This window comes from Pseudoliparis swirei, chromosome 3 (assembly GCF_029220125.1).
Source record: "Pseudoliparis swirei isolate HS2019 ecotype Mariana Trench chromosome 3, NWPU_hadal_v1, whole genome shotgun sequence".
NCBI lineage: Eukaryota > Metazoa > Chordata > Actinopteri > Perciformes > Liparidae > Pseudoliparis > Pseudoliparis swirei.
The window spans coordinates 23,454,082-23,467,464 of record NC_079390.1 but is presented as its reverse complement, the minus strand read 5'-3'; the positions used below and the strand labels follow the sequence as shown (position 1 = coordinate 23,467,464).

The following is a 13,383-nucleotide window of genomic DNA, read 5'->3' as shown; positions in this document are numbered from 1 at the left end:
TGTGTGTGTGTGTGTGTGTGTGTGTGTGTGTGTGTGTGTGTGTGTGTGTGTGTGTGTGTGTGTGTGTGTGTAGCTGCTGTTAAAGCCAGCCTAACAGCACCTCCTGCCGTCCTGCTGGCAGATCATTATAGACTGAAGATTTACAGGGAGGATGGAAAGCTGGAGAGAGAGAGAGGGAAAGAGAGAGGAGAGAGAGAGAGGAGACAAGGAGACAAGGAAAGGGTGCTGTTTATATGAGCTGCTTGTTTACAGCCTGCAGACAGAACGCAGGGGAAAGAACACGTCGGCCTCTCAGTCAGATTTTCACACCAGAAAACAATCTGCATGCACTTATCTTTATTATTATTATTTAGTTATATACTTTATCGTCGTCTCTGTTTATATTTACACGGTCCTCCGGGTTGCTAAGAGACAGTTAATCCCCCAAAGTGGATGAGACAGACTCCCGGGTCGATGCTGGTTCCTGGCTCGGTAACAAAGACTCCTTTCATGCAAAAAAGAGAGACATTTATTTAGCACACTCTGAAAACTGTGAAAAGCACTTTTACTTTCACACAAATGGCAGAAATAGCTGCGATTGTTCTTTCTGATGAAGCCAAACACAAAAAACGAAGTTAAAGAGGGACCCTGAATGCACCTCCGAGGGTTCACCAACCCACCTCATCAGCTCATTCACTACACCTGTCAACTACTGCAGCTCCTTTCTTCTTCTTCTTCTTCTTCTTCTTCTTCTTCTTCTTCTTCTTCTTCTTCTCTCTTTATGTGCAAAAACATTCAGGTGGCAGTTTAGCTAAATGTCAAACATGGAATTTGTCCTGCAAAAGTTGTTGTTACAAAGTTTTTAGAAAATACTTCAGAAAAGAATAAGGTGATAATAGCTATAATAGCCCCCCCCCCCCCCCCAACAGTGCTTTTGGCAGCACTTTCACAGGCCACAATGACAGAGGAGGAGCCATGAAAATCTCCTAATTATACACACACACACTTACACACACACACACACTGTGTTTGGGAGGGCGACAGGAAACCAGATTTCTGCTGAAAAATAGGTTTACAGAAAAATAATTGTTCTCCTCTTCCTGTCAGACGCACAACCGGCTCCATGTCACCTGAGACGAGGCCAAAGAAACTTGTTTGTGAGATGAACTTCCATCTGAAGACGTTACGTTCCAGTTTCAGATGATTTTCACTCTGAGACGACGGCGTGATCAACATAAACAAACGAGCCCACGCAACAAACTCAGGTCGCTCTCCTGCATCGGTGTAGAAATGGAGAAGGGTGGGGGGGGGGGGAGATAGCTGATGCTCTTTTTTATGCTTTTTTTTTTACTTCATCCGACAGACTTCCACTCCACCCACATTTTCTGTAAATATGTTTTGGTTTTAAAAAATGTGCAGCACCCTTCACCTGACTGCGTTGTCTTTCTCTCCCTCTTTTCTTCCCTTCATCCCCCCCCCCCCCCCCCCTCAGGTTTGTCAAAGTCTTTCCCGTTGGACGACTCTTTGTTCGACGGCTGGCTCGCTCAGACGGTTCAGATCACCGCCGACGATATGCTCAGCCAATGGGCTCTGGGCGCCCAGCACCGGGACAGGAGCGGCAGCCTGCTGTCCGACCAGGTAGCCACGCCCCCTCCGCGTCACGCTGACACTCACAGAGGAAATGAGCTACAGATAAACGCTGTGTATTTATACGCTCTCGCCCACGTTGGATGATCGCTCTCTGAAAGAACATCTCGAATATCTCAATAATAAATATCTAAAGCTGTTGAGGAGGACATGTCTCTTCTGGGAGGACGTAGATATTGTCTTGACCCTCCAATTGACGGGAAGCAAAAGGTCAAGTTGATTTCCTTAGAGAGGATGAGAGAAGCTCTCTTTCTTTTTTGTTTTTTCAATCGATCGCTCATCGAGCCGGCAGACATCAAAGCTCCTTTTTGTCCACCGAAGCGACGGAGATAATTCCTGTGAACACAAGCGCCAGTTTAAGATTAAGGTATTTCGAGTTACTCCAAAGAACCTTTAACCTAAAGCCTCAAAACACTTTAATATGTAAACTAAAGATGAGATGGATGAAGGTCAGACCCGCTGCAGTTAAACGTCTTTCTAAAGGGACCCTGGTGCTCAGAGACACTACCACGTTAGACCACAGGGGGCGCCAGAACCAACACTACCACGTTAGACCACAGGGGGCGACAGAACCAACACTACCACGTTAGACCACAGGGGGCGACAGAACCAACACTACCACGTTAGTCCACAGGGGGCGCCAGAACCAACACTACCACGTTAGTCCACAGGGGGCGCCAGAACCAACAATTCAATTCAATTCAATTCAGTTTATTTGTATAGCCCAATTTCACAAATTACAAATTTGTCTCGGAGTGCTTTACAATCTGTACACATAGACATCCCTGCCCCAAAACCTCACATCGGACCAGGAAAAACTCCCAAATAACCCTTCAGGGGAAAAAGGAAGAAACCTGGAGGAGAGCAACAGAGGAGGATCCCTCTCCTAGGATGGACAGATGCAATAGATGTAATGTGTACAGAAGGACAGATTTAGAGTTAAAATACATTCAATGAATATGACAGAGTGTATGAATAGTTCATAGTAGGCATATTCCACGATGGAGACCTCCACGATCCATCAGGCAGATGGCGGTGGGGAGGAGGAGTGGGCGGAGTCTCAACAGGACAGTGGCGTAGTCATGAGCAGGAATTCACGACCCAGGCAGTCCATCAGGCAGATAGGATCTATGCCGTCTCATAGGGTCCGATGACCCCATGAGACGAAAGTCAAGGACTTCCGGGAGAAAGCAGAGGTAGTAACGTGTGATTGAGAGAGGAAAATTCATCCTTAAGGGGAGAAAAAAGAGGAGATAGGTACTCAGTGGATCCTAAAAGCTCCCCCGGCAGCTATAAGCCTATAGCAGCATATCAAGGGGCTGGACCAGGGCAAACCTGATTCAGCCCTAACTATAAGCTCTGTCAAAGAGGAAGGTCTTAAGTCTACTCTTAAACGAGGTGACTGTGTCTGCCTCCCGGACTGAAATTGGAAGCTGGTTCCATAAAGAGGAGCTTGATAACCAAAGGCTCTGGCTCCCATTCTACTTTTAAGACTCTAGGAACTACAAGTAGTCCCGCATTTAGTGAGCGTAGCTCTCTAGTGGGGCAATATGGTGCGACAAGCTCCTTAAGATATGATGGAGCATCACCAATCAAGGCTTTGTAGGTTAAGAGAAGAATTTTAAAAGTGATTCTTGATTTTACTGGGAGCCAGTGCAGAGCAGCTAGTGCAGGAGTGATGTGATCTCTTTTCTTAGTTTTAGTGAGAACACGAGCTGCAGCATTCTGGATCAACTGGAGGGACCTAAGAGATTTATTAGAGCAGCCTGCTAATAAGGAGTTGCAGTAATCCAGTCTCAAGTAACGAACGCGTGAACCAATTTTTCTGCATCTTTTGAGACAAGATGTGCCTGATTTTGAAATATTACGTAGATGAAAGAATGCAGTCCTTGAGATTTGCTTTACGTGGGAGTTAAAGGACAAGTCCCGATCAAAGATAACGCCAAGATTCTTTACAGTGGTGTTGGATGCCAGGGCAATGCGTCTACAGAATCCACATCACCAGATAATTGATCTCTGAGGTGCTCAGGGCCGATTAAAATTACTTCGGTTTTGTCTGAGTTTAACATCAAGAAGTTGCAGGTCATCCATGTTTTTATGTCTTTAAGACATGCTTGAATTTTACAGAGTTGGTTGCTCTCCTCTGGTTTTATCGATAAATATAGTTGAGTGTCATCTGCATAACAATGAAAGTTTATGGAGTGTTTCCTGATAATATTGCCCAAAGGAAGCATGTATAAGGTAAATAAAATTGGTCCAAGCACAGAACCTTGTGGAACTCCGTGATTAACGTTGGTGGTTATCGAGGTCATCGTTTACAAATACAAACTGAGATCGATCTGATAAATAGGATTTAAACCAAATTAGTGCCGTGCCTGAAATGCCAATCGACTGCTCCAGTCTCTGTAACAGGATGTCATGGTCAATGGTGTCGAATGCAGCACTAAGGTCTAACAAGACCAGGACAGAGAGGAGTCCTTTATCTGCTGCCATTAAGAGGTCATTTGTAATTTTCACCAGTGCCGTCTCGGTGCTGTGGTGTTTTCTAAATCCTGATTGAAATTTCTCAAATAAACTATTATGATGTAGAAAGTCGCACAACTGATTTGCGACCACTTTCTCAAGGATCTTGGAGATGAACGGGACGTTAGAGATCGGTCTGTAGTTAGCCAATACCTCTGGATCCAGAGTGGGCTTCTTCAGGAGAGGTTTAATAACAGCCACCTTGAAGGGTGTGGTACGTGGCCTGTTAGCAGAGACACATTGATAATATCTAATAGAGAGCCGCCAATTAAAGGCAAAACGTCTTTAAGCAGCCTCGTCGGGATGGGGTCCAAGAGACAGGTAGGCGTGTTAAGTAGAAACCGTTGAAAATAATTGGTCACGGTTGATAGGAGAAAATCCTCCAAATATACACCAGGGCATACAGCGGTTTCCAAGGCCATTCCACTTGAGGACAGATTGGCACTGGTTATGGGCAAGAGATTATGAATCTTGTCCCTAATAGTTAAAATCTTTTCATTAAAGAAGTTCATAAAGTCATTACCACTAAGGTTTATAGGAATGCTCGGCCCACAGGGCTGTGACTCTCTGTCAGCCTGGCTAGAGTGCTGAAGTGAAACCTGGGGTTGTTTTTATTTTTCTTCTATTATTGATGAGTAATAGGCTGCTCTGGCATTACGGAGGCCTTCTTATATGTTTTAAGACTATCTCGCCAAACTAAGCGGGATTCTTGAGATTAGTTGAACGCATATGCGTTCAAGCTTCGTGACGTTGCTTCAGTTTGCGGGTCTGAGGGTTATACCAGGAGCAAACCTCCTCTTCCTCACTGTCTTCTTCTTCAGAGGGCTATCGAGTCCAGTGTCATTCTCAGAGAGCCTATGGCACTGTCAACAAGATGATCAATCTGGGACGGACTAAAGTTAGACCAGGAGTCCTCTGTTTTATTGAGGCGTGGTATCGAATCAAATACAGAAGGAATCGCTTTAAATTTAGCTACAGCACTATCAGTTAGACATCTAGTGTAGAAACTTTTGACTAACGAGTACACCCGTAGTATAAATTCAAAAGTTATGAGGTTGTGGTCTGACAGAAGAGGATTCTGTGGGAAGGCGTTCAAATGCTCAATGTCAACGCCATAAGTAAGAACAAGATCAGGGCTGTGGCCAAAGCTGTGAGTGGGTTTCTGTACTCTCTGACAGAAGCCAATCGAGTCCAACAAGGAGATGAATGCAGCACTAAGGCAATCATTATCAACATCCACATGGATATTAAAATCTCCAACAATAATAACTTTATCGGTTTTAAGAACCAAACTTGATATAAATTCTGAGAATTCAGATATAAACTCTGAATATGGACCTGGTGGCCGGTACAGAATCACAAATCGAATTGGCTGTAGTGTTTTCCAGGTTGGATGTGAAAGACTAAGAACAAGGCTTTCAAATGAGGTGTAGTGTAATTTTGGTTGAGGATTAATTAATAGGCTCGATTCAAAGATGGCTGCTACTCCACCTCCCCTGTGGACAACACTACCACGTTAGTCCACAGGGGGCGCCAGAACCAACACTACCACGTTAGACCACAGGGGGCGCCAGAACCAACACTACCACGTTAGTCCACAGGGGGCGCCAGTGCTAGTGGGTCTTGGGTGCTAGTGGGTCCTCCTTTTGATTCACTCTCACCTTTCCTTCACCTCCTCTCTCTCTCTCTCTCTCTCTCTCTCTCTCTCTCTCTCCTCCTGCCTTCCAGCTCCTTCAAGGCGAGGAGAGCCTTCTGAACCTGAGGATGGAGAACTCCATGCAGTCCACGTGGAAAACGCCTCAGCTGGGCCGCAAACCGCGAGGCGGCAACAAGTTGCGTGGCCGCCTGCCGCCGCCCGCGGGCCCCGCCTCGCCCGACACGCCCCCATCCGCGCCGGCCGCCCCCGCCTCCGGCAGCCCCCCCGCCGCCGCCGAGCAGCCGGAGAGCTCGGCGGGGGAGAAGCCGGCGGTCGGAAAGGGGGAGCGGCCTTGCGGCTCCTCCTCCAAGGCCTCGCACCACTCCTACCTTCACCCGCACCAGACCAGGAGCGGCGACCTGCACCGGGACCCGCCGCCGCCGCCGCCCATCTCCAAGATGGATTCCTGTCACATCTCGGAGGACCGCGGCCCGTGGGACAGCGTCTGCGTGGGCGGCGGCGCCCCGCCCGGTTTCGCCGCCGCCGGCTCGTCTCCGCGCCCGGCCTCCAGCCCCGGGGCCACGCTGCCCGACTCGGGGGCCATCGTTCGCGGCAGGGTGCCGCGGCTCCGCCTGTCACGCCGGGGTAGGTCCAGAGGGCGCGGCGGCGGCGGTTCCGGCGTGACCTCCGGCCCCGCGCAGCCGGCGAGGAAAAACACGTCCCTGCCGGATGCCGCCGAGACCGACGGGTACTTCTCCGACGGCGAGCAGAGCGAGCCGGACACGCGCTCCGGCGCACGCAAACTCCACTTGCCGCAGTTGCATTCTGGGAAAGAGGACCTGCTGAGAAGGAGTGTGCTGGCCTCGTAGAGAACCCCGAGACACACTTGATTCCTTCGGCTCTCACCTGGTGTGTTTTTGGGGGCGGGGCTTGAATGTAGCGGTTCTCCACCGGGTCGTAGTTCCTTCGCCAGCTTTCCTGAAGATGCGAACGTCTTCGTGAACTTCTTCTGTGTTTCAGATGACATTGTTTTGGTTTCCTGGGCTTTGAAGTCGCCACGTCTGACTCTTCGGGGCATTATTCTGATTCTCATTCTGATTCTCGACGTCCTCCAGGCTGGTTTCAGGCTCCCGGTCGCTGTGGCCTTGAGGTTCTTTTTCTCGGTGGAGAGTCACTTTCACACGGGGCCGGTGTGAAGATGGACGACGCGCATTCAGCCTTGAGAAGCACAACGCGCTCGTCATCAGAGACGTGGCATAAGCACTTGTGTGTGTGTGTGTGTGTGTTATAGATCATTCAGGGTTGGGTTCAACTCTCATCCCGTTGACTCAACACATAAACTAAAACCCGGATTCTCAAATGTATCTTCACAGACGACGAAAAAAAAAAGATTTCAAGCTCCTTTCTTCCTTTTTTTGTTTTATAGAGAATAGATTGAGCTCAACCCTGGTGCTCACACACACACACACACACACACACACAGACTGACACACACACACAGACAGACTGACACACACACGACGACAAGCAAATCCCTTTTGCTCGCATCACAGCCGTCGTTGGGATATTCGATCTGACTTTTGTCGGCTGCTTTCAAATTCTTCCTAAATCTGAGTTAAGTTGAATTTTTTTAATTTTTTAAAATCTTTGGTGAAAAAAAAAAGAAGAAAAAAAATCATCGTAGAAACTCTGTGCCTTCTGTCGCTTACCCCCCCCCCCCCCCCACACACCCCTCCAATTAACCAATCAATCAGTAAGTAGATCAATCAGTCGCTCTTCTCAATCGGATTTGTAACAATCAGACCAAGAGGAACCCCGTCGGCATGGTTACCGGCTCCTTGTCACCTTAACGATCGTCGAGTGCCTGAAAACAAGGATGTAAATGCAGCGTTTTGCCAATAATCAATTATTTTTTTCTGCAAGCAGTTATAGCGAAGCAGAGCCACAACGTACTATCAGTGCAAAAAGCTGCCCCCCCCCCCCACACACACACACACACAACTACATCCCTGCAGACACACAGGGCTTGGCCGCGTCACACTGAGGGCGCCATGTCCCGAACACGATGGACACGCCCGGAGAAAATAACACAATACAAATAATAATTAGACTTTTTTTGTGTGTCGCCTTCATCAGTTCTGCATCGATAACGCTTCATTGTTCAAGTTGGATGTGTAGAAATATGGCAAGATTCTGCACCCCGGAGGTCCATTTACTGGATTTGTATTTTTTTTGGGAGCTTTTAAACTCAAACTCACAGATTTACAAACATCTACTTCACAGATGAGGTTCCTCAAACAACCTTTGACCCCTGAACGTTGGACCGTGACCCCCGCGGTGCAGTTCACCCTCATGGGGCATTCATAAGGATTCATAAGGATTCATAAGGATTCATAAGCAGTTCTTTGGGGGTGCTGTGTGAGGCCGCCTCCCCCTTATTGCCCGTGTGTCTCTATGCAACGACCCCCGAGTCTGACGTGGCCGAGCTCTGCTGTTGACCACGTACTAACCAGAGCCCTGCGCTTTGTTGTTGTTGTTGTTGTTGTTGTTGTTGTTCTCTCATATAGTTGTATTTTGTACTCATAGCAGTCTATGGTATTCTCAGGGGTTAAAAAAGAAAACCTACAAAAAAAGAAAGAATTAAAGGTTTGAAAATGTATCAAAAAAGCGACCTAAGACTAAAGATGTAGATATATAATATAAATTATATTGTATACAATACATATATATATATTTATATATATATATATGTAGTGATGCGTGTACTCTCAAAACTTCCTTAATTGGCAAGCATCACTGTTTTCACTCCTACTGAGCACGCTCAGTATGACCATCAGCCTGAGTTCAATAGTCTCAACCTCATATATATATTATATAGCTGTTAGAACGTACACACACACTCACACACACACCCACACTCACACACACACACACACGCACACACACCAGAGCTGGTATAACAGGGTACAAGAGGATTCGTTTTGTATGTGGCCCTGACGGCATCAGGAAGTATTGAGCGGAGTGACACGCCCCCTCCGTCAGCAGGAGAGTGATATTATTATTATGACTCCGTCTCTTCTGTGCTTCAGGTGTAGCCACTCACCTGAAGCACCTCCACACTCGTCTCCGGAAAGGTTGGACACAACAACAACATTTATTTTGAATATTATTTAAAGCGAGGCCGTCCCGCTCCGACTCTCGGTTTCCACATTACGTGTTCAGACTGTATCTCTGAGTCGACCGCGGCGTGGTCGCTGCTGAGGCTGCACGGCGCCGCCAGGGGAACGCACTAAAGATGAGCCTCTCAGACGTGTGGGCGGGGCTTATTAGTCCCATTTAAACTTAGGAGCAGCCCCGTAGTCCCTAGTGAGGCATTGTTGCTGTCGTTGTCGTTGTTGTTGTTGTGCAGCCTTGGCAAACACAAACTGGTTATTATTCTATATTTACCGTGTGGCTTCGGTGCCGTCTCCTTCCGCTTCATAGATACTGGAGTCAGTTTTTTAATTTTTATTTTGCAGGTTCTTCTTCCTCTTTAGTTTTTTTAATCGATATCCCGTCGTAGAATACACGTTAGAGCCTCCCGTCCTCCGGGTGGTGCCACGCGGGGGTCGGGAAACGGCAGCGCGCTCCACCTCGACTTCCGCTAGGCAGCCGGCGTTTGGGGGCGGGGCCTAAGGGAGCATTCTGGTTTGCAGAGCTTCGTGCTTCCTGTTGTCCGAACCAGCCCCCCCCCCCCACCCCAATAGCGTATAATACTGTTCCACTACTGCTACTAGAGACTGTGTACATTTTCCGTGTTTTGATAAAAAAGCCTTTTGGAATTCATTTATCTCTCTCGTAACGCTTCAGCGGCCGCTGTGGCTTTTTAAAAAAAAGTCAAATTAGAAAGATGACTTCTACTGTTTTCTTTTTTTACTGGTGCTTTGCTCTCGTCTTCAAGGTCTCAGCATCCCACGAACCCGACGGAGGTCTGGTCCCCGAGGCCGAGGAGGAAGAAGCGAGTCCCGATGGGTGGAGCCGAAGGACCTCAGAGAGGTCTTCATACGTTAGATAACCAGTTGTCATCAGAACATTAATTGGACTCTATTTTTCAGATGCACTTATTAAACTATTTGTTGGAAGAGATAAAACATTACATTTTGAAAATTAAAATTAGAAATATATATTTTTTCCGAGCGAAACGATCCCCATTTCCAGCTTTTCGGATGTGAGGATTTTGCTGTTTACTATCTTCGTGTGAGTAAGCGATAATCTTTTTGCAGTTTAATTAATTAGTTTGTTTCGGTGCCCAAAGAGACGTTATTTAAATAATGTGTGTTTTATCCAAACCGACAGTATAAACCCGTATAAAGCGCAAAAGAATTTACAGGACACAACGTGTATTTTCATGTTTAAAAAACAACAACAAAAGCGTTGTTTGGCTCCACCCACTCGGATTCAACCCCAGCTGTGAGCCGCGTCGGCCTCCGTAGCGATCCACACTCAAGTTCCCGTCTGCACATGCGCACCTTACTCTGCCATCCAGCATCTTCCTCCCCGTTCCTCCTCTCGCCACCAGCAGAAAACACGATAACAAAACTAAAAACACAACCGCGCCCGCCACTCCTCCTCCGCCCCGGTCCGTTGAGGCGGCACGTGACCTCCTTTCTTTCTTTCTTTTAACGCTTTTAAAGCTTAAAAGAAGGAAGCATAAAAAGGGGTGTCTGTAGCTTTAAGGGCAAATAATGACAGGCGCGTGTTGAGGAAGTTACGTGTGAGGAGGAGGAAACGTTGCACTCTGCTTTGGCCTGGAGAGAGAGAGGGGAGGAGAGAAGGAGAGAAGGAGAGAGGCGTTTACTGAACCGGAGCCAGAGGACTGAAGGACAACGTGTTCTTTCCCCTGCGTTCTGTCTGCAGGCTGTTAACAGGCAGCTCATATAAACAGCACCCTTCCCTTTTCTCCTCTCTCTCTCTCGCTCTCTCTTTCTCTCAAGACTTTCCCTTAAATATCGTCATTAAAATCCCAGAGACATTTTTTTTTGCTGAATAGTTTAAATATTCAAATAAGCACAATGTTACACTTTTTGCCAACAATTAATTGATCTCCATGACACATTAGGAGCAAAATGTGTATGAATCCCAAAATATAATTATTAACTTGTTAAATGTCCTACTTTTAGTCTGTGAGGAAGTCTTTAGTTTTGTAATCAGTAAGAAAACAAACGAGCGGTGGATTTAATTCTTGAACACCAGCTTTATTGCTTAAAGGGACAGGTCACCCCAAAATATAAATAAATACATATTATCACCTGTCGCGCTATTTATCAATCCAGATGAAGTCTCTTTTCATATATCGGGGCGAGGTGACACTCGACAGCAACGTCGTGCTCCATGTGAGCGTTTTCATGTCGGAACTATTGTTAAAAAGACATTGTTGTTGTTTTTTAAAACATTTTATCGGTGCTTTGAGCACCACAAAAGCCCCAAATAAACCAAATCATAACGGGGACAACGCAGATGTACTTTACGCAAACCAAGATAATCTAGATCAATAAACAACAACACATGGAAGCGGGAACAGATGTTTACAAAAATATATATTTTGGGGTGAACTGTCCCTTTAAATGTCACAAGCAGCCATTTTTAAACGAAAATGCTGTTTTATTTATTACCGGCCTTTAGTTGAATTCTAATATAACTTATGTATCCGTACTCACTGACTATGGTTTTATGTATATTTTATATATATATATATATATACATTTATATATATATTTATATATATGTTTATATTCATGTATTTATATATATATATTTATATACATTTGTATATATATATTTATATACACATATACATATTTATATCCATGTATATATATATATATGTCATTTTTGGTCATTTAACTTGGAAGTGGGATGTAAACTTTCCTGACTCACAATCTGAAAACGTATTTTTTTCCCATCTGGTTTTCCCATCATGCTTCAGGGCGGTGATGACTTCTTCAGTGGTAACTAGACTCGCGGTGCGTGAACACGAGGTCGTCGTTGAAGACGCTTCCCCTGCAGGCGTCGAGGAATTATGATTTTGAAATCAGAAGTATTCTGTCCTTCACCTCCACCACGTCTGCTTCATGTCGTCTCCTGATGTCTCCTCCCTGCTTCTCTCATCCGTCTCATTTGTCTCTTTCCACACACACAGACACACACTCACACACTCTCTCTCTCGCACACGCACACACACACAGAACACATGTTTATCTTCCACTGAGGCAAATACGTATTTATTTGACTCCACTGACATATGCAGGGAGGGGAAATGTAACTTTGATTACATAAAGTGGGGGAAAGTGCAGTGTGTGTATATGTGTGTGTGTGTGTTTGTCTATGTGTCTGTGTGTGTGTGTGTGTGTGTGTGTGTGTGTGTGTGTGTGTGTACCCGCAGCTTTTACCAACGAGCCAATCAGACTCATCTTCATGTGGATGTGCTCTTCAACATCTCCCTCTCTCCCCCTCTCTCTCCTTCTCTCTCTCTTTCCCCCTCTTCCTCTTCCTCTCTCTCTCCCCCTCTCCCTCTCTCTCTCTCCCCCTCTCTCTCTCATAATGAAACAACTGTTCAGTGGACTTTTTTCTCACCTCCTCTAAATTCTTATTAATATCCAACATTAATGTTAGTTTAGCTGCTCTCTCTCTCTCTCTCATGAGATATTATTGTCGTTATTATTATTGGGTGTCCTTCTGCACCATTTGAGCACTATTTGAATAACAATCAGCATCGTCCAATCAACGCAGAGCTCCTCCTCCTCATCGGTCCTCCTCCCCTGTGAGTCTTCAATACTATGAATGTTGCAGGAGTTATTCTCCATTGTGCCATTTGTTAATAGCAAAGAGAACTATTGAACATATATGAAAGAGAAGAGCTATTTTAAATTATTTTGTGCCTCTTTTTTTTATTTGCTATATTTATTTTTCTTGTATTAGAATCTTCTTTGTAGGAGGGGAAAAAAATCTATATATAAAAAAAAAACTGTATTTTTCATTAGTGCGAAAAAACAACTATTTTCTTCCTTTTTGTACAATTTGGATGTTTTAAGCGAGACTTTGAAAAAGCAATAGGGCGATGACGATGTTTCCTGTGACTGTATCTGCATGCTGTTTGTGTTGCCTTAACGATGGCTGCATCCCGCCCTCGCCCCTGTCTGGCCCCGCCCCCTTCCCCTGCTCTGGCCCCTCCCACCCTCATCCGATGGAGCCCCAGTCCCGTCTGACCCAGCCCGGTCCAGTCCAGTGCAGTCAATAAAGCATTGCTTTCTGTGTACCACGACTCCGAGTGTCTCTTACATTAAAATTATCTTTTTAAAACTTTTCTGCCACATTTGAAATGAAAAGTATCCCCATTATGATGAGATCATAACCAAAGATGAAGTCCTGATGCACACGCGTTTGGCTTTCTAGAAAATGAGGATAAAATAATAAATTCAGTGAAATAAATGTGTCTTAAATGTAGTTTAATGACTTTATTCTAAGATGCACATTTTCAACTTCAATGCATTCGATTATTTTACTTTGAGAAAATGTATTTATTATTATATTATGTTTAAAGTACAATATAATTCATCCAG

At 45.6% G+C, this 13,383-nt stretch overlaps 1 protein-coding gene across 1 annotated transcript in view; it reads left to right on the top strand.

Moving 5' to 3' along the window:
• Positions 1 to 13,079, top strand: part of jade2 (jade family PHD finger 2) — a 344,631-nt gene extending 331,552 nt beyond the window's left edge. The window contains exons 14-15 of the mRNA XM_056411448.1: positions 1,472 to 1,617; positions 5,878 to 13,079. Of these exons, the coding sequence (XP_056267423.1) occupies positions 1,472 to 1,617; positions 5,878 to 6,654 (923 nt within the window). The 3' untranslated portion in view covers positions 6,655 to 13,079. The remainder of the gene's footprint in view (positions 1 to 1,471; positions 1,618 to 5,877) is intronic.
• Positions 13,080 to 13,383: the final 304 nt, after the last annotated feature.